The following is a 21386-nucleotide window of genomic DNA, read 5'->3' as shown; positions in this document are numbered from 1 at the left end:
AAGATGGGGGTAAAGGAGGCAATGATGGGGAGGTGAAGGAGTGAGAGATGAAGGGAGGAGAGTGAGATGGGGAGGTGAAGGAGGGGAGAGATGGGGGTGAAAGTGGGGGTGATGGGGAAGCAGAGGGAGAGATGAGGTAAAGGAGGGAGATATTGGGGGTGCAAAAAGGGGAGATGAGGAGGTGGAGCGAGAGATTGGGGCGAAGGTCGGGGTGATGTGGGTGAATGAGGGGCAGATGGAGATGAAGGAGGGGGAGATGGGGCTATTGAAGGAGGGGGAGATGGGGAAGTGAAGGAGGGAGAGTTTGGGAAGGTGAAAGAGGGATGAATGCTGAGTTGGAGGGAGAAATGGGGTGAAGGAGGGGGTGATGGGGTGGTGAAGGAGTGAGTGATGGGGCGAATAAGGGAGAGATGCAAAGGTGAAGGAAGGAGAGATGAGGTTGAAGGAGGGGAGATGGAGGACATGAAGAAGGGGAGATGTGCAGGTGAAGGAGGGAGAGATGGGAGAGGTGAAGGAGGGAGAGATGGAGTGGAGGAGGGAGAGGTGAGGTGAATGAGGGAGAAGTGGGGTGAAGGAGGGAGAGATGGGGTGAAGGAGGGAGAGATGGGGTGCAGGAGGGAGAGATGAGGTGAAGGAGGGAGAGATGGGAGTGAAGGAGGGAGAGATGGGAGTGAAGGAGGGAGAGATGGGAGTGAAGGAGGGTGAGATGAGATGAAGGAGGGAGCGATGAAATGAAGGAGAGAGAGATGGGAGTGAAGTAGGTGGAAGCCTCTCCCCCCACAACTGCCCCCCCCCCCCGCCACACCCCCCACCCTAGTAAACATCTCTTTTACCTCCCAAACTTTCACACTGAAATGACACAAAATGTGAGGTATTAAAATGGGGTCACACTCTCTGAGGAAACGTTTGGGAAGCATTGTCTTATCAATGACTTTTCAAAGGCCATATACACATCTTCAGTCACACTGCCTACCCTCATTCTCCCTCTCCATTGCTAGTAAATCCGTGTTTGATTTCATTTATTAACTCATATTATTCCAAGTGGCATTTTTTTCCTAGAGATGTCTCTGAAAATGTCACTCCTTTTGACATTAGACTGTAGTTGCTGGGTTTATACCTCACCTCTTTTTTAAACATGTCTGTGACATTTCTAATTTTCCAGTCCTCTGGCACCGCCCCATTTTCCAAGTGCAATTTCCATGCTTACTTCCCTCATTAAAGCAGGTCACACTTCATCGGGACCCTGAGGGTTACCAACACCTTAAGCACCTCTTTTTCATCGATTTTTATTCTATCAATTTCCTCTTCTATTTCCCCTTTACTGTGACATTGGCAATGTGCCTTTCTTAAGAGGAGACACTCATTTAGTACTTCAGCCATGCCCTTTGCGTCCGGAAGATAAAAACATCATACTACATGGCACAATTGTCAAAGCTCCATTACATCTAACCTGGCTGACTTTTTACAAAATAGTCTTCAGTTCTTCCAGGTCCAGTCAGCAAGGTTTAGAATGACAGATCAGTCCCTGCAATTGCTTACTATTTATCCCAGTCTCTCGGCGTGATTCCTGTGGGTAAACGGTGGAAACTCAATTGCCGTTTGACTCCCCTATCCGAAGATGTCCTGTGAAGGATGGACGCTGAAACGTTCGCTGCCATTGAGGCTCATATTGGATTCGGAAGTTCCGGGGAAATGACTTACGCTGGAACTCCGAACTTCCAGTTCAGCAAAAAGGCTCCCATCCTGTTAGCATGTAGACTTGGGTTGTTTGCCCACCGACTTTCCTACTTCTTGCCCTGGTTCGTTAGCGCTGTTCCTAACAGGCATAGAACCTGCTAGTAATGCAGTTCTTTAAATCAGGTCGAGTGTCTTCATATTCCTGTCGCCCCTGATGCTGCTGAACACCCCATCTGCAGCCCTGGCTCCCCTCCCCTCAGAACCCCTCACACCCCACCCACCCCCCACTCCCTCCTGCCCCCACACCCTACTACTCCCCCCCACTCCTCCCTCCTGTCCCCCACACCGCACTACTCTACCCACTCGCGCTCCCACTGCTCCCCCCTTCCCATTCTCCCCCACTCGACCCCCACTCCTCCCCCCTGCCCCACGCTCTCCCCATTCCCTCCCCCACTCCCCCTGCCCCCACACTCCACTACTCCCCCCACTCCTCCCACTCCATTCCCTCCCCCCCCCCCCACCTCTCCCCACACCCACTCCTCCCTCTTCTCCCTCCCCCCACCCAATTTTGCTGAGACACCCGACCCCGCACTTTCCTGGGCTTCTCAGCTGGTGGGGCTGCCTGCGCTCCCAAGAAAGAGGTCTCACCTTAGACCAATTAATGCTGCTCCCAGCGCTAAATTGCTGTTCGGCAGCTATCAGGATCGTGGATGGGCTCCCCCCCCGACATTTTAGCGGAGGCGGGGTGAGCCTGCGGGAACCCCAGCCCAGTGTGTGTGTCCGGATGACGGGATGCCACTGTTAAAACCCCTTAATAAAGGAAAAAGGTTGAATGCCAGCGGCAGTGGGGTGAAGCCTTTAAGTGAACGTTAATTGCCCAGGAAAGTGTCACAATTGGCAGTGGGGCAGGAAAGCCGCCCACGGGCCTTCCCACCACGAGTATAATCGGGGTGGAGGTGGGAAGATGGCGGCTTCCCCACCCTCCCGCCTGAATATTTGGCCCCCATCACCAGACTCACCACGGAGAGGGCACAGGATTCCGCCCATGGCCTCTGTTTAGCTTCAGATCCAAAAGAAGGCACTTCTGAGAGTACAAACTCTCAGTACTGCACTGGGGTTTTGTCCGGATAAATATGATCACGTCTTTGGGGGTGGGGGCCATGGTATATGAAAGTACAACCCTCTGACGGAGAAGCCAGTGTGCTCTCACTGAGCCACAGCTTAGGTTTTGTCTGATAACCCAAATCTCAGCCTGCCTTTCCAGATACTGACTGACCTGATACACATCCCATTCTTTTGCTGCTAAAACCCGACCATGATATACATTCACTGGCCGTTATGTTCATTATAAGCAACTTAAACTAGAACCTACAGGTATATTTCATTAGGTTGTCTTAAAAATATTTATAGTATTCCCATCTTGTGTTTAATTTTGAGTTATTTCATTTTTATAGTCAACAGACAATTATGTACATCACTTCAGCAAATAGTGTCGGAATCATCTCAATTGTATTTCCAATTCTACCAGCAGGCTGTGGCACTGTGTATCATTTGTGTAGGTTCTATTTAAAATATAATTCTATTAACCATGAACACTATTACCTTAATGTGTAGGCAATAATTAATCATTTAACTGGTTAATATAATTAAGTGCTGACGGACTTTTCACAGACTATTGCTGACGAGTGCACTTTCTTGTATGCTAGAGCTTAACGCGGGCACCTCAAGTACAGAGATCGATATTAATGGTGATGGGGTTGTACCACTGAGAGCCGTTACTTCAATCTACCATAAATGCTAGTAAGGTCCATTAAAGTCTTGGGAATAACGCTTTGAGAGACTTTCTGTACAAAGTAAAGTGCTCGAAAGTCTTTCTGGGAGTGTCGTCATGTCTTCTGTTCATAAATTGTTTCGCCACAATCCAACGCTAATCACTAATTTCACTGTTTACCTATATATGCGTCCCACGCCTTGAAATCAGTTCTTAAAGATGAAACGGTAACCGCTAGACTTATTAATCCTGTGTTTGATGGATTCCACACACTGTCTCGTCAAGTTAGAAGATTCCTCTGTAAGCAGAGCGACCCAGCTGAAGAAAATTGCTTCTGACAGTAAGGATATTTGGAAGTTAAGGGTTTCACTATCAAGTGCGAGTTCCATCAACTGTTGTTGCGCAGGTACCGGTGCACTCGAAAGCCCACATGAGTTATAACTCCTGTACATGTAAGGAAGGGCTACTTGTATTTCGGACATGTTGGTCTCCATATCTGTGCTACAGCTGACCAGCAAGTGCTTGTGGCTTAAGACTGATACGGATTGGCCAAAGTGAGAAAAATATGTTATTTTCAGCATTCATTTGTCATTCATTTTGATTTTAGGAAAGTGTAACGAACGATATATTTTAAGAACCAGTGAACCTTTTATATACAACTATTTTCAAACGTTGGAGCCCCCGCCTCTGTGAATATAACTAATAAAAAGTTTTATTCCCTCCTCCGTTGGTCACATTTTAATTTTATATATGCACTTTAAATATATGTAGCCCATTGCTCTTTATCTTATACATTGGACAAGATAACTTATACAGTGGTAGAGTTCCTCTTTCTGACTCAGGGCAGGAGCTCACATCTGACTTATTGGCTTCCAAGACTTGACCAAGTCAACCTTCAGATATCTACAGTTTCAGTGACTAAAACTCCAGCTCTTGAGGTTGGTTTTGAGCCACTCACAATTGGAGGGGTAGGCACTGGATAAAGGTTAATTTCACATAAAATTATATATATAGGTTGGAATTACTTTAGGGGAAAAGGCAAAGGTAAAATGATTTAAAAAAAGATGAACTGTGGAAAAGAAAGACGAAGAAATGTAAAGCTAATTTAAGCAAATATGTTTGAAATATTTCATTTTATTTATTTTTTCAGTGCATATTTGATTGGTGTAAAGTTTCTTTTAGCTTTGTCACTGAAATATTCAGACCTATGAGGGATTAATGCTGACTGGGTACTTTAGCACTCCATTATATCTCTCACTTTGAAGAGAACAAAAAATTTGTCCCTTATTCCAAAACATGAAAATAAACATGAAGTACTGCTGTGAAAACCCTTTAGATTTCTGCTGCTCTTCCTGTTGATATTTGAATGAACCACACCTAATAACGTGTACTTCTAAATGCCCATCCCATCGCCTTTAGGTCAGTTATCATCTCAAATGTATCCGCTGTCACTACAAAAAAAAACGAACGTTTTTTGTAGATGCGGTAACAAAATAACCCTGCAATATTTTAGTAATAATATTCCTAAATACACGTGTTATTGCTTTTAGTAGCAGACCCCCTTTATTAGCAAGCTCGGTTATTTTCGTGCATTGAATCGTCCAAAAACCTATTCATGCACAAACGAGTCCTATATTCTGGCGCAAAAGAAAATCTATATCGATTCGAGTTGGGAACTCTATGGAATAAATGGCCAGCCTTTTGAAACTTGCATTATTCGTTTTGGGATCTAATTTTGCCCTCCAAAGTCTAAAGCTCATTTAATGTGTGCGGAATATACTGTGTTATTGTCACACTCAGCTTTACTACAACTCAGAGCGGTGAGAATGGAATTCGCTACCACAGAAGCTAATAGTCTAGATGTATTTAAAGGTAAACTGGACAGGCATACGCGGGAGAAGGGAATAGGGGGTTACGCTGATAGATTTAGATGAACAGGGAAGGGAGGAGGCTAGAATGGAGTTTAAACGCTGGCATGGACTGGTTGGGCTGAATGGCCTATTTTGTGCTGTTAACCCTATGTAAAATAAAATTTGCGCAATGGAAACGCTCATCATTTTAAACATTTCTAAGCTGATTCTTATCTTAATATTACAAGGCACTGTGATATGTATTTATCTGGGCTTCCACATCAACCTCTTCATATAGTTCAGCGTGTTCATATGAACCGGCTTTAAAAAAAACCAGCAACAGATGTAAAACGCTTTAAATGCCCAATTGTCCAGCGTAGGACATGAATCGGCCTCATGACTCACCACTGTATTTTGGCTGCTTTGAAACCAGACAGATTTGACCCGCTTGTTTGAGTGAGTTATGCCGAGTTAACGCACGTAAGGCCATCCAACTAACAGCTGCTGGGAATATGTCGATTGCCGGGTCAGTGATTAGCTGCTGCCTCTGAAATGTTGACTGACAGTAGCTAAAGAGGGCGGAAAAGAAATAGCCCGACACTTAATGCTTTTGGCGACTTCCTCTCTCCTATCTCAGCCGCATGAAATGGATGCGTCCCAGAGCGCAACCGAACAGCGGCGGCTTGGAGATTTGCCTCTGATAAAGAAGTTAAGCCTCCTGACATTTCTACATCGTCGGCCGCCTTTATAACTAGCAGACAATATTTAATACTGGGGGTAATTTAGTTGGTCAGGAGCGGCTTCAGTTTATGTTACACCAAGCAAAAAAACTCGAATCATATTTGCTACATTAAATCCAACAACGTTCGAGCATTTTAAACGCGATGAAAAATCCTCTTACTCGAAATCCCATATTAAGAGAACTTATAAACAACTTTATAAAGAATCCAATATTGAGATAACAATATATTCGCACAGAGTTTGGAGTATTTGTTGAAGTAGTAAACTATGTACAAGAAGATATCCAAAATCGACATTTATTCATGTTTCCTTGTTTAGTCCCATATTTAGTTTAGCTTGATTTTTTTTAACCAAATAAATGTGCACCTTTTCGCCTAACTTATTTTATGACAAATTAACTTGGGGAAGGGATATTTCAAAGGTATAATTCTGTCAGTGACTATCTAAGTGAAATACTCCAGCCCCCAAAAATCAAGACTAACTTTTTTTTGAAAAACACTCTTATACTGCTTTTAAATTCTATATAAATGATATTGGACAGATTTCAGGACGTGGAGTGTGAGATTGTGGTGGGAGCAGGTTGTAATGTATTCCAAGTTTCTTATTAATAAGTGTGAGGGCAGTCTGGGGTATTATTAATCATCTTAAAGCAAAACAGTTAAATAATACTTGGGCATGTGTTTACTTTCTGAGAAATAGGTGCCTTGTGTTGGGAGCCGATTAGCTCTCCGCCGCCATCGAAAACTATCCTTCAACACAAAACGCCCCGCCATTGTAAGGCAGTTTATATCTTGAAACTGACCAACTTTTGTTATCTAAAAAAAACCCTCTCGAAAGATGTTATTCACTGAAATCTAACCACTCCGTCACTTCGGCTGAAGAAGTCAAGGAAAAGGGTTCACACACCATACGGGGCAATGTCAGGTCACCATTCTCTAGTGAAACGTTCTAAAATCGCACTGCTTCTAGTTGCTGTTAACATATTTGATGTTCACGGTGCAAGGGACGGTCAGGTCGAATTGAGCTCATTGCTTTGAACAGACCCGACACTGTCCTTGGCCCTTCTACTTTCTGGATTTGGCTTTTTATTTCTGCTTGGCAGGCTGCTGCAGGCGGGTGAGCTGTCCAAATGCCCAGGCTGGCAGCTCCACACAGCTCTGCATCAGAAAACTGCCGAGCATTATCACTCATTATTTTTGCCAAAGGAATTTTAATTGAAACAGACGCCGTGATATCTGTTTGATAAAAGTATTAATGCGTTGCTGATAAAGTGTTTTTTTATCAGGTGACCCTGGATTGTAACTATCAGCACCACAGCTAATGAAGTGAAGGAGAAGATACGAGCTAACTTTCCGAAGTTCGATTTTTTACTTATCATTCTTTAAAAATCAGATCAAAATAATCGGCTTGGTAAAGATCGGAAATTACTTTAAATTAAAAGAGATATCTGTCTGAGGAACATATGGTCCAAAACAAAATTCACCTTCAAATGGTATGTGCCATGAATGTCCATTCGGAATATTTATTTCCAAATAAAACAATAATGTGTACTGTTTGTTTAGCAAGAAAATGCGCTTTTAAAGTAAATAATTTTAACGGTGCTAACAGCAAGAATTCCTAATAGAATGGATGTCACAACAAGGAGGATTACTTTTCATGGATGAGTCGTTTAATATGCCCGCAATGTCATGCTAGACAAACAATTCAAAATTTATGGAGGTGTAATTGTGGAAAGCAATATTACAAACAGTGTGATCTCAATTGCGAGTTTTACATTGAAAATATTCATAAGTAATACATCAAGTATCGCACGTTATGTCTGTAAGTAGAAAATTCATTGGCATTGAAACTGTGATCTGCATTCTGTATGAGCTTTTCCTACATATATTCCTTTGATTTTTATTTACAGGTTCTTAGAATTACATAGCTTCCACAATTTAAACTAAGCAAAGTTATAGCAATAGTCTGTTTAATTTCTTGATTTGATTTTCTGGCCTTATTGTCTGTAGAAGTAAATACTCAAAATATAATCCTGATGACAGCCCTACACTTATGACAGGAATAAGTGCGTCTACATGAACATTGCAATCTAGAAAGTGACCATTTTTATTTAGACAATTTCAAACCACATACTCCTGATCGATTAAACAAACAGATAATCCACGAATCGAATTCTGTTGCTAAATTAATTCCACTGTGAATTTTTAAAAATCATTTTAATATTCCTTGTCTTGCGGAAGATTTCTTGTCAATTTACAGATGTCCTTTAATTCAATAGAATTTACATAATACTGTAGGCACGGAACCGTTTTTCAGCATGTCAGTCGGTAAAACAGCGGAGGTACATGTTTTAGCTCTTTCGCCTCTTCAACTATCTGGCGTTTAATTACTCAGTCAGAAAGACAGACATGCAGCTCGACAATGTCCTTCTCAAAATGCTAATTGAGTGAGGGAGAGATTGCAGGTCAGCACTTATCATGCCCTATGATCCACCGGAACACTGTATCTGTGACAAAGTCAACCATTAAAACCGCTTGTCGGTGCTTCAGATCCTACTCACCTAAGGCATTAATTATACAATTACCTTTCTGTCATTCGCTGAATAAAATTATGTGTGTACTTTAAACCCGAGGTATTTGCCAAAATTCTGGAATTTTTTTTCAGCGGAGAAATGTATTACATTAGTAATCGGGGCACATTAAAGGGAGCTTATTAAAGCCTCTTCAATTCTAAGCACAGAAATAAACAAAAAACTTTAATATAACGAATATAATTTTTGTGATCTTTTTTCTTGTTTGAACCAAACTCTAGCACTTAGAACCCATTAAAGCAAGTCCCTTATTTTCTCGTTCTTAGATGAATGGCGATTGCAGCCAAATTTAAACCCCTGCTCTTCATCTGAAAACATCCTTCACTTGACTCTTGAAGTTTCCACAATAAGTTAGGTCATTTAAAAGTGCCAGCACATTTCCAAGATTAGATAAATCCTTTTCCATCCCGCCTATCTATCAAGCGCACGTTAAGTTCGCAGGAACCTTCGCTGCAGTTGGGCTAATATAACACAGCACAGAATCGGGAATTTAACATAGATGCAAATAATGTACTGACGTCTGTATAAACGAAATGCAACAGGATTGTCAGTGTTTTCAGGATGGCTGAGGAACAGGAGGAATGATCGAAGGACGGAGAAGTCTCGCAGTGGACGGGAAAACGCTACTTCAGGTGAAAGCATCCGTTCAGTTAAATTCGCCTTCCATTCAATGACACTGGAAACATTATCTAAATGGAAAGGGCCACCAACAACAGGTGGCTGTGCAAGAATCGCGTTGTACACATTTGCTAGGCGCTTTAAAATCGCAGGGCATCCTTATGGTAGGTGAGTTTTACGATATTCATTGCATAAATATTTGCTACACCTAGTTCATAGCACATCTAAAAGGTCCTATAACTGAAAAGGGTGTGTTTGTTACCTTCAAGCGTTAAAACTCATTGTAAAAATCTCGCTAATTTCTGACACTTTTTAAAAAGCTGGGTCTTTCTGTTTATATAAACATGCAATATCACTAAACGAATTTTTATTGCAATTAATTTTGTAGCAGGGTTATTAAATCCGACTGGAAAATTGGGCATTTTAATATTTTTAGTGTAGCCCAGATAAAAAGAATGCTGGCTTTTAAAGAAATCGTCGCCAATGTCATTCTTCAAAGGGGAAATTGGTCGTTGTTCGTAGCCCAGGATAAAGCCATGTTTTCCCAGGGCTATCTTGTGGCCAATAGAAATCTCCGTATTTAACTTGAAGCTTTCCGACTCTGCCTCTGTTAATGTCAGTCACGCTTTAACTGGGTAAGCGCCATTAAAGCTGACGTCATTAAAACAGTAAAGTAGGGCAGGATTTGCACACCGTCCTCCTAACAGTTTAGAAGTACCGTTACAGCCCAGGAGTTATCCCGAGATGCTTCCAAGCCCTGCAATATCGACGACACCATTCTCTGTAAAGGATATTCTCAATCTCGAACATCGCCAGCAAAAGCAGTGGATTCCAGATCATTTGAGTGCAACTTTGGACCTCTTGTCTTCTCCTTATATGCTGGAGCAGGCGACTCAACCTCAAAACGCTCTCCTCTCAGGCGCTGGAAATGAAGTTGGCAAACCCCAGGTCCAGAGGAATCGTGTGGCATTTTCACCTGGCCTGAGCGTCAATGATACTGAGAACTCCAGCGAATCGCAGATGGACATGTCTTTTCAAAGCAGCAGTCAAGGTAAATGCCCTAACACTGGGGCGAATACTTGCTAAGTGATTATCAGTGAGCAGAGCCTCTTCAGGTAGTTTACCCGATCATTAAAGACCGCATAGGAAAGTACCCCAGTACAACCGAGAGCACTGCACTGAGCTGATTTTGGCAAAAGGGCTAGAAAAATCATCAAATCGAAGTGTGGTGCTATTGAATCGGATTAACTGGATCGATTTAACTGCACATTTCTGCTCAGTCCGCTTTTGATCTTGCTCCACAATGTGGCAGGCCACAGTTATAATGTATTTTCCTGCAATATATTGTGCCCCCCTTGATTGGATGATAGGGCCAAGTTACAATTGTTGTGATCCTTTGAAGTGTGTAGGGGAATGTGTCAGGAAAGGCTTGTCAGTGGTTGATGTGAGTCCCTGAATGATATTGATGTCGGCTGTTTATTAAAGTGGACTGGAATGGGTAGGAAGGTATCGAGACCTGATAATGTTGCACATCTTCATTAAACCTTCATCAACAAGACCAGCAGGAATTCAAAAAAATAAATGGTCTGATTTTACCTTCGTTCAGTTAGAATAAGGTACAAAACAATCTAGGTAAATGACACAAATTTAGGAGCCCGCAGGTTGAAATGTTCATTCTTTCCGTAGTCTATACCTTTGAGCGCTTAATCTCAGCGAGTTTTAAAGCGAATGCCAAGCGAGAGCAGGGCTGTCACCTTATAAAGACCGAGAGTTTAAATGAACGCGATAATAGACCGTTCGCTTTACTTTCCTTTCATTCTCGTGTTTGTGTTGTGACCTAGAAGGAAAACATCTAACGCGCGAAGCAAAGAAAAACGACGCTTTGGAAGGCCTTGGAAGGAGAGTTCGGCGGAAACCGCGAGTCCTGTTTTCTCAGTCCCAGGTCTATGAGCTGGAGAGACGCTTTAAGCAGCAAAGATACCTGTCCGCCCCAGAAAGGGATCATCTGGCAAATGTCTTAAAACTGACATCGACACAGGTCAAGATCTGGTTCCAGAATCGCAGGTACAAGTGCAAGCGGCAGCGCCAGGACAAGCATTTGGAGTTGGGCCCAGCCCCTCCTGCCCCTCGCCGGGTTGCAGTGCCTGTGTTGGTACATGATGGGAAGCCTTGCCTGGGAGCATCGCCCTCATACAGTGCACCATATAATGTCAGCATGGCACCGTACAGCTACAGCATCTACCCCAGCTACAACGCTGCAGCCTGTGACGGAGACTACAGCTGCATGTATTCGAGCATGCCCGCCGTGCAGCAGAATGCTTCTGCCAGCCCATTTGCCAACATGAGCATGAATTTTAACGTTGGCAACATGAATTACTCGGCAGCGCAGTCTCAGGCCCACCAAAACCCCGGGGTCTCGGCTCTGCAAGGAACTTTCCATGGAATCAGAGCGTGGTAAGATTACAACCAGCCTGCTTGGCAAACGAGACTGAGACAGCTAAGCTGGTGACTTTAGTATAATGTGAGCAATTTTCAATTTATAAATAAATTAAGAAGACAATGAATCCCTGGAATGGTAAGAAATTTGAGTAAAAGAAATCGAGGAACTCTATTTATTATAGTATTTTAATTCTTTTAATATTCGGTTTGTTTGTAACGTGTGGTCGGATCTATTTGATCAGGAAACTAAGGAGGTTTTCAGATGTGCTAATGATAGTCCTTAAGTGTCAAACAGTTTCCGATCTGTCTTCTGATAAACGTAAGGCTTTGGACTCGCCACCTCAATAACAGAAACATTTTGTAACTTTTGAACAGTTAATAAAGCAGTGTGTTAATTCAATTGTTGAAACGGATGTACGAGATATTATTTAATTGGTAATGCCATGTTTGAAACTCAACTGTTTATTTAAATATGTCAATGTCATCGTTCAGAATTCGCCAGAAAGTGTTGAAAGTAAAATCCCTCCATTTTAGCTAACTCAAACCTGAGAACCAAATGAGATATTTGGTTGCAAATCAGACGTAAAAAGGGGAAAATGTGTCGTTTACATGAATCGGTAGGGCTCTATTTATTATTTTGCCTACTTTGCACATTCTGGCTCAGATCATTCGCTACCAGATTCCAGCTAAAATAGGCTTTTCGCCAGGGAGGCACGGGTCACCCATAGCCGGTTAACCAATTATTATCCGAACGCCAGGAAGATGCGGGAGCTGGATGAACTCTGTGATGGGAATGTTGGCAACAAGCGAATTGTGTTTGCAACGAATATTAAATCGAATTAAACTCAGCAAAATCTGATTTCTGTAACCTTTATGTCATTCTTTAAAATATTTTTCACTAGTAACTCACACATTGATGCAGTAATAATTAAAATAACCGAGCAGTAATGGATTTGAGTCCATTCAGTGGAATCTCTTTGCTGCCCCTAACAAGACAGGTCCTGACAGTCTCTGAAGAAGAGAGTCGTACAGACTCCAAACGTTAACTTTATTTCTCTCTCCACAGCTGCGGCCCAACCTACTGAGTTTTCCCAGCACTTTCTGTTGTTATTACTGACGAAGTCTACGCGGCTGTTGTATTATTTAATATTGGGCGCGTTTATTGATCTGACAACCGCTAGCAACCCAGCACGAACCACGGGTACTGATGGAATTGAAATTATGTTTTATTGATTTTTGTTTCTGGAAGACAGTGCAAGGTGGTTTGAAGTTATTACTCACGAGCACTTTGCGTGATACTGATTTCTCGCGGATTTGCATGTAGACTAATTGTACCTTTGCTGTGCCATTATATTAATGTTTAATCGCCAAATACCTACGACCAAGAAAAGCTGTATAATCGTGCTTAATTATACAGAAAGATATGCGTACTTCATGGGGTCTAATCTAGAAAGACGGCATTAAAATTTACTTTTAATATGGCTTTTATATAAACAATAAGTCCGATAGAATGAAAAGAATCTTAACTGTGTCCAATCTGCTTAAAGAACAAGTTGAGTCTATTGATTGTGCCTGGTGTGATAAGAGTGCATTACCTTGTTGGATGTACCTGAGCTCTTTACACTGTCAAACCCCAACGTTTTAACGTATTTTTGTTTCTCTTATAAGTTAGCGCCCTGTGCAATTAAAATTACGTGGAGCAGTTTTGTCTGTCACTGGAGTTAATTTTATGCGGTGTTCTTTGTTGTCGCAATGATGTCCCTTCATACACAACTATTATTTATGGAACAGTCGCAAAGCGCCCATTAAGCGTTTTATAAATGACCCAGTCGTGCTTTCCAGTACTGTAACCTCTTAACGTGGCTCTTCCTCTGAAACAGATTGTCCTGCTTTTATTGCCATCTGTTAGTTACACGGTTCGTTATTCTTGAGGAAAACGTGACTAATATTGGAGAAAACAATATTTTAAACTGTCTATAGTCAAGATGTTGAAGACTGTTGTTTCTCGACATTCTCTGACTGTTGCCCAATGACAATCGGCAGTGGGATCTCACTCAGTGCTAATGGAGCTAATGGAGTAAACAGGAGCGGCGTCAGCCTGTCGCTGCCTGGAGAAAAAAATCGCTTTTATCACCCTTATAATCCTGTTTGTATTTATTCAGGGCGAGAGAAACTAAACAGACCATTTACAGGAACACATATCTAGTCTGTTATTTTCGGATTTCTATCAGGAGTTAATCCAACGGGAAGCTTTCAATTTAGTTTGGTAAAAATCCCGGGCAATCAGACAAATGCTCGGATCTACTGGTGAAGTTAAAACGCAAATCATGGTTATATATCATTTATTAAGAAGTGGAACTCACTAATCATTTTCTTATGTCTATAAGAGTAGAATTAAGATCCACTGCGGGCCTGTTTACTCATCTGGATCTGCAGTCCATAAAAGTGATTGAACATTAAAATAATTTAATTTTTAGTGAAGCGTTTTTCTAAAATGTTAAACTGTCTATGCTCTTAGCATCGATCATTTAGGGCAATAGTGATCAAAAACATTAGTCTTTCAGGCCATAATTATTGATGCTTGAGCTAGATAAATGACAGCCCTTCGGGCACAATCTAAACTGTTTCCAGAGATCTGCCACTGACTCTCAAGAACCTTTAAGAATCGCAGTTACTTTTACCAATATTCTTCACTAATGAATACAATCAGCAAACATCCATTAGTGAAGAGCATGTGACACAAGTTGTGGAGTAAATGGTACTAGAATATCCTCTCATATAACGTAGATGCCACTCCAAGCCTTTGCCCTCCGAAAAACAATCCCAAACACCTCCATGCAATTGCTTTAATACTCATTTTGAACACTATTTATTTGGGAAAGAAACTGGCAATGATAAAATAGCTTTGTCTTTATTATGTTTCGATTGTGTTTCAGTCAACTTGTTTATCTCCCGTAGGATTGCATAGGAGGAGCCAGGAATAAACTTTGTCCCCGGATGAAATGAGGGAGACAATTGGAACAGGAATTACAGATGTTGAATTTTCCGCATTTTAAAGACTAAAGCGTAAACACAATGGAGCTGGACCGTAACAGTCAAAGTTTAGCAGGGCTAAAATGGGAATAATTGTCTCAGATCATTTCACAATTGATTGTTCATCCTAGGGATAAGGTGCGAAATACTTTTTAGCTATTGAATCACTAAACGCTCTGAGTGGATTTCAAGGCCTCTGAAGAATTCGTTCAAGCCTGAAGTAAATTCATCAGCAATTCGTCTGGACTCCCATCGAAATGCAAGGTAAGTGGTGAAATTGTATGCGGTTGGTTTGAGGTGTGGTATTAGCCAAAGTTCAGAAAGAGATCCATCTGGGTTGTTAAATTTAAATATATTGAGAGAACCAAAGTATTTTTTTAGAGGTTGTCGTTTCATTCATACAGCGCCTCAGATGTGTGGGGCCCAACCTCCGTCCAAGCATTTCTTTCTCACCAGTCTGCATTCTGGTGACTTCCATATGATCACCTCAGTGCATGAGATGGTCTCATCAAGGTGTTCTTCATGCTTATATGCTCTGCAATCAGATTGAGATCTGTTTGTGGAATGACACCATCATTTGGGATGGTGAGGTGGAAGCCAGCCACAGACTAAGATGAGGATAACTCGTTTTAATATGAAATTTCCATTTTAGCACAAAGACTCAAAATATCAATTTAAATTATTTTGCATATATTTTGGCAATAAATACAACTGTTATCTTGGAATACTATATCATGTGCAAGAAAACAAGACCAGAATTGAGATGGGTATATATTCTGCCATGTTTATTTCAGTACACAATGTTGAAGCAGAAACAAAATGCTCCTGCATCATGTGGTCCCTGGGTGAGTAGCTGCCAGAAGACAGCTTCAAAGGATGAATCAGGACACAAATTGCTGTCAGCATTTTCAATAGGTTTATTTATGTATTATCACTTAGATAGGCATATCCTGATATTGCACTTTCCCACATTTTCTTATTAGCCTTGGCTCTTTACATGGGAAAATACAGGGAATGATATAAAATCAGGGTGTTTCATTCAAACAGATGATATGAAATGATTTGATAGATGTTTTTAAATTATGAACAAAAATATAAGATTACATGTGAGACTTAGGTCAGAAAGCAGGGGAAATGTTTTTTTACAGAGACTTGTGTGGCTGTTGAATCCATGACTAGAGCTAGGTATTGCTCATAATTTGGCAATAAATGCAGTTGTTGTCTTCAAATAACAACACATATCAGTTGTTTTTTATAATGTAAAATATATTATGGCATTAATTAATGACAACAACAGTAATGAGCAGAAACATATTTATAAACAGCAACTTAAGGATGTTATTGCTGCACAAAAATATAGAAGATGAGATGTCTTTAAAACGTCGAGGTTAAAGGAAGAGGTCAGATCAGGACAAAGCAATTGGAAAAGTATAAGGGCCACAATGCTAGATGATGCATTTTCATCATGTTCAGGAAGGTATTATCAGAAGTAAAGGTATCACAGATACATAATCTGAAAACCTCACACAGAATTCATGCACTGGAGAAGTTTATTACAGTCTGATACAACAATTTGTATTTATATAACACCTTTAACATAATAACATTTCCCAAGGTGCTTTACAGGAATGTTGTAAAACAAAATATGACACCAAGTCACAAAAGGAGATATTAAGGCAGATGACCAAAAGTTTGATAAAAGTGGTAGGTTTTAAGGAGTGTCTTAAAGGAGGACAGTGAGGTAGAGAAGCTGAGAGGTTTAGGGTGGGATTTCCAAAGCTAAGGACCAGGTAGCTGACTGGTGAAGCAGTAAAATTTGGGGATGTTCATGAGGCAAGATTTAGAGGAGCATAGATATCTCAGGGGGTTGTGCAGCTGGGGAAGATTACAGAAATAGGATGCGGGAGGCTATGGAGGGATTTAAAAACAAGATGTTGCTTAACTGGGAACCACTGTAGGTCAGCAAACACTGGCGTGATGAATGAATGGGACTTGGTATGTGTTAGGACACAGCAGTTGAGTTGTGGATGCCATCGAGTTTACAGAATGTGGGAAGCTGGCCAGGAGTGCATTAGAATATTCACTCTAGAAGTAGCAATGGCATTGATGATTCAGCAGCAGATGAGCTGAGGCAGGTGGCAAGTTGAGCAATTTTACGGAGGTGGAAATAGGCCATCTTAATGATGGCATGGAAAAGTAGTTTGGAAGCTCATTATCTGAAATGGAACCTATACACTGATTGTGATGCACTTTTACCCAATTAAAATTACTTGGTGTTAGAAACATTTGTATTTTCCACAGTGATACTTCCAATTCCTGTAATTAATAAACAAATAATGTTAGAAAACTTCTAACTTATGATCTGTAGTTATGAGTAAGTCATGCTTTGCCTGAAAAAACAAGCCACTGCATTTCAATATATATTTTGTTTCAATGCATTAAGCTATAAATTTACAATTGGATGCAAATTTGCAAATTTTGTAAAATGAAAAAAAAATGAGAACAGTGTAAAGTAAATTTTCTTACAAAATGTTAATAACTCTGGGATTATTTTAACCTGTGCTCCTTTTCCAAAGAGATTGTGAGAGAAGTTTTTGCTATTTTTGAAAGTTCAAGTGACTGTTTTCCATTCTTGTAATTTCTTCATGTAATTGTAATTTTGTTTTCATAATCAAAATGGAATAGAAGAAGGGAAAATATCGTTACTGGTGACAAAAATGTTTGTTAGCAGATGTAAGGTTAATAGCTTAAGGAGTGGTCTTCATTCTACATCCCAAAGAAATTTTGATGATTTAAATTTCCAGGTTCAATCTCACAGGTGTCAGAAATGGCATTTTTGGGCAGCACAGACAAGACTGCATTTATTGCACATCCCTAGTTTTTCTGAGAGGATGGTGGCAAACCTCTGTGATTTGTTGCACACCTTGCAATTGTTGCTGCTCCTACAATGGTCCAAATATTCTTCCAGTGATGGTGAAAACTTGACAAAATATGTCCAAGTCAGGATGGTGTGTGACATGGAAGGGAACTTGAAGGTGGTGATGCTCTCATGACATTGCTGCTCCTGCCCTTCTTTGTGATAAAGCATTCACGGTGGGGAGGTACAATGAAAGTAACCTTGGTGAGTTATGCAGCACATTCTGTAGATTATACACACTGTGGCCACTCTGCACCAGTGGGGGAGTGGTGGGTATTAAGCCAGGTAACAGGAATGTCAACCAAGTAAACTTTTGTATCCTGGATGTTGTCAAGCTTCTTGAGTGTGCTGTAGCAGTATCCATCTAGGCAAATTGCATCACAATTCTGACTTGAACCTTGTAGATAGCAAAGCTTGTGTGGAGGTGAGCCACAAATGGCAAAACATCTAGTCTCTGCCCTACTTTTGTAGTCATTGTATTGAGATGATTGGTGTAGTTCAGCTTCTGGTCTTTGGTGACCCCCTAAGATGCAGATAATGGGGGCCTTAGTGATGGTAGTGCCATTGAAGGTCTAGGATGGTCATTACCAGGTATAGGGGTAATCTGTGTGTGGACCCGGAAGACGTGGGTGCAGTCCTCAATGAATACTTTGTTTCGGGTTCACAATGGAAAAGGACAATGCAGGTTTAGACATCAGAGTGGAGGACTGTGAAATATCAGAAGAAATTAACAGAGAGAAAGAGGAGGTACTAGCAGTTTAGCGACCTTAAAAGTGGATAAATCCACAGGCCTGGATGAGGTGTATCCCAGCCTGCTGAGGGAGACAAGGGAAAAGATATCAGGGGTCCTGGCAGTAATTTTCAAATCTTCTCTGGCCACAGGTGAGGTGCCAGAGGACAGAAGGACTGCTAACATTGTCCCATTATTAAAAAAGGGAGGAAGGGATAGACCAAGAAATTACAGGCCAGTCAGTCTAACCTTGGTGGCAGGGAAGTTACTAGAAAGAATTCTAAGGGGTAGAATATATCAGCACTTGGAGGGACATGGATTAATCAGGGATTTGTTCAGGGATTTGTTAAGGGAAGGTCGTGTTTGATAAATTTGATCGAATGTTTTGAGGAGGTAACCAGGAGTATTGATGAGGGTAATGCATTTGATGTGGTCTATATGGACTTTAGCAAAGCTTTTGATAAGGTCCCTCATGGCAGACTGGTTAAGAAAGTAAGAGCCCATGGGATCCAAGGCAAAGTAGCACATTGGATCCAAAATTGGCTGAGAGGCAGGAAGCAGAGGGTGATGGTAGAGGGATGTTTCTGTGATCGGAAGTCTATTTCCAGTGTGGTTCCGCAGGGCCCGGTGCTGGGGCTCTTCCTTTGTGATGTACATAAATGATTTGGACAAATGTAGCGGGTATGATCAACAAGTTTGTGGGTGACACGAAAATTGATAGGGTGGTAAATAGTGAGGAGGATAGCCGTATACTGCAGGAGGATATCAATAGACTGGTCAGGTCGGCAGCGCAGTGGCAAATAGAATTCAACCCAGAAAAATGTGAGGTGATGTACTTGGGGAGGGCTAACAAGGCAAGGGATTATGCTATGAATGGTAGGACCCTGGAAAGTACTGAAGCTCAGAGGGACTTTGATTTGAATATCCGTAGATCACTGAAGGTAGCAGGGCTGGTAGATATGGTGGTTAAGAAGGCATGTGGGATAATTGCGTTTATTAGCCAAGGCATAGGATACAAGAGCTGGGAGGTTATGCTGGAACTGTATAAAATGCTGGTTAGGCTACAACTGGAGTACTGCGTGCAGTTCTGGTCACCACATTATAGGAAGGATGTGATTGCACTGGAGAGGATGCAGAGGAGATTTGCCAGGATGCTGCCTGGGCTGGAGGGTCTGAGCTATGAGGAAAGATTGGATAGGCTGGGATTGTTTTCCTTGGAGCAGCGAAGGTTTGAGAGGGGATCTGATAGAGGTGTATAAGATTGAGGGGCAGATAGGAAGGCACTTTTTCCATTAGGAGGGAGGTCAATAACCAGGGGCATAGATTTAAGGTAAGAGGTAGAAGGCTAAGAGGGGAGTTGAGGAGAATTTTTTTCACCCAGAGGGTGGTGGATGTCTGAAACTTACTGCTTGAAAGGGTGGTTGAGTCAGAAACTCTCGTAACATTTAAGAAGTGCTTAGATATTCACGCATTGCCATAGCCTCCAGGGCTATGGTCCAAGTGTTGGAAAATGGGATTAATGTAGTCAGATCTTTGTTGACCGGTGCAGACACAATGAGCTGAATGGCCTCCTTTTGTGCTGTAAACATATATGAGCCCTATGTGGTACAACTATTATTTGCCACATGTCAGCCCACACCTGTAAGCTATCTAGATTCACCTTTTGTCTGGCATGGGATGCAATATTATTGGAGAAGTTGTGACAGCTGCTATAGCATAGGCACAAATAATACTGGCCTAAAGGAATAGTATGATGTTTCAGTTTATATGACTGCATTTTTATATACTGTGTATCTTACATTGTTTGGTGGCTCGAGACTAATAATAGGGCAACAGTGAATAGCCGCATGCCAGACAATCTTTCCTAAAATGCTGGCCTGCATGAGCTCATGTGAAGAGAGTTGTCTCTATCACACAAAGCTAGGTTGAACTATGTATCTGTCTTATGTCCAAACACTTTTTAAACATAAATTTCTGATAAGGAAATAACAGTTTGTTCTAAATAGACTGTTCACTTATCAAAAATATTCCCTTATGAGGAATTCAATGTGAGATGTTAAGGTTTTATTTCTTCTGGAATTTATTATATGATTTAAATTGTAATTTGTAGAATTTTACAAATGTAGTTTTGAACTATTATTACCTTTAATTTATTGCTTTGTAGATGCCAATAATTAAACAACAAGCTTGCAACACGTGACAGAGAAATTAATTTGAATTCTAAACATTTGAGCAAAAAAAGATACTCATTGAATAGTTTGGTCGAGTCATAGAATGCAGCATAGAGAAAGATAATTCACCCCATCATATTTATGCCAGGTTTTGATAAAGCTATCTAATTGGTCACATGCCCCCTCTTTTCCCCAAAACCCTACAAATATTTTCCTTCATGTATTTATCCAGTTCCATTTTGAAAATTACCATTGAAAATGCTTCTTACAGGCTGTGCATTCCAGATCACAGCTACTCACTGTGTTAAACAATGCTTCCTCATGTCGCCTCAGATTCTTTTGTCAATCACCTTAAACCTGAGTCCTGGTTTCCAACCTCTGCCTTTGATATAACTTCTCTTTATTTACTATATCAAAACCCTTCTTGCTTATGAACACCTCTGTCGAATTTCCTATCAATCTTTATTCTAAGGAGAACAACCCAGCATCACTGGTCCCTCATCCCTCGTATCATTCTAATAAATCTCTTCTGCACTCTCTCTAAGGCCCTGACGTCCTTCCTAATGTCTGGTATCCAGAATTGAACATGATATGCTAGATCGGACCTAAACATTGCTTTATAAAGGTCTAGCATAACTTCCATACTTTTGTATGCTCTGCCTCTATTAAGAAAGCCACAGGCTTTTTAATAGCCCATCAACTTATGCTGTCACCTTTAAATATTTGCTAGGTCTCTCCTGTGAAATTGTGCCTTATAGACGATATTGTCTATCCATTTTCTTTCTACCAAAATGTATAATTTCACAATTTTTCTGTGTTAAACCACATCTGTCATGTGTCTGCCCAATT

The 21386-nt window shown here is 41.2% G+C and overlaps 1 protein-coding gene across 2 annotated transcripts; it reads left to right on the top strand.

Annotated features, from left to right (window-relative positions):
• The first annotated feature begins 9153 nt into the window (after positions 1 to 9153).
• On the top strand, positions 9154 to 12204 carry LOC121281891 (homeobox protein Nkx-2.5-like). Of its 2 annotated transcripts, none has more exons than XM_041195025.1 (3): positions 9154 to 9411; positions 9974 to 10298; positions 11089 to 12204. In XM_041195025.1, exons 1-3 carry the CDS (start codon positions 9409 to 9411, stop codon positions 11703 to 11705), a joined length of 945 nt encoding a protein of 314 aa, XP_041050959.1. In that variant the 5' UTR covers positions 9154 to 9408; the 3' UTR covers positions 11706 to 12204. The 2 variants fall into 2 exon arrangements, with proteins under 2 accessions (XP_041050959.1, XP_041050967.1); XM_041195033.1 differs by having other exon boundaries at positions 9251 to 9261.
• The last annotated feature ends 9182 nt before the right edge of the window (positions 12205 to 21386 follow it).

The sequence above is a fragment of the Carcharodon carcharias genome, chromosome 1, assembly GCF_017639515.1.
Source record: "Carcharodon carcharias isolate sCarCar2 chromosome 1, sCarCar2.pri, whole genome shotgun sequence".
NCBI lineage: Eukaryota > Metazoa > Chordata > Chondrichthyes > Lamniformes > Lamnidae > Carcharodon > Carcharodon carcharias.
Note: the sequence above shows the minus strand (reverse complement) of the source record. Positions and strands in the feature narration are given on the sequence as shown.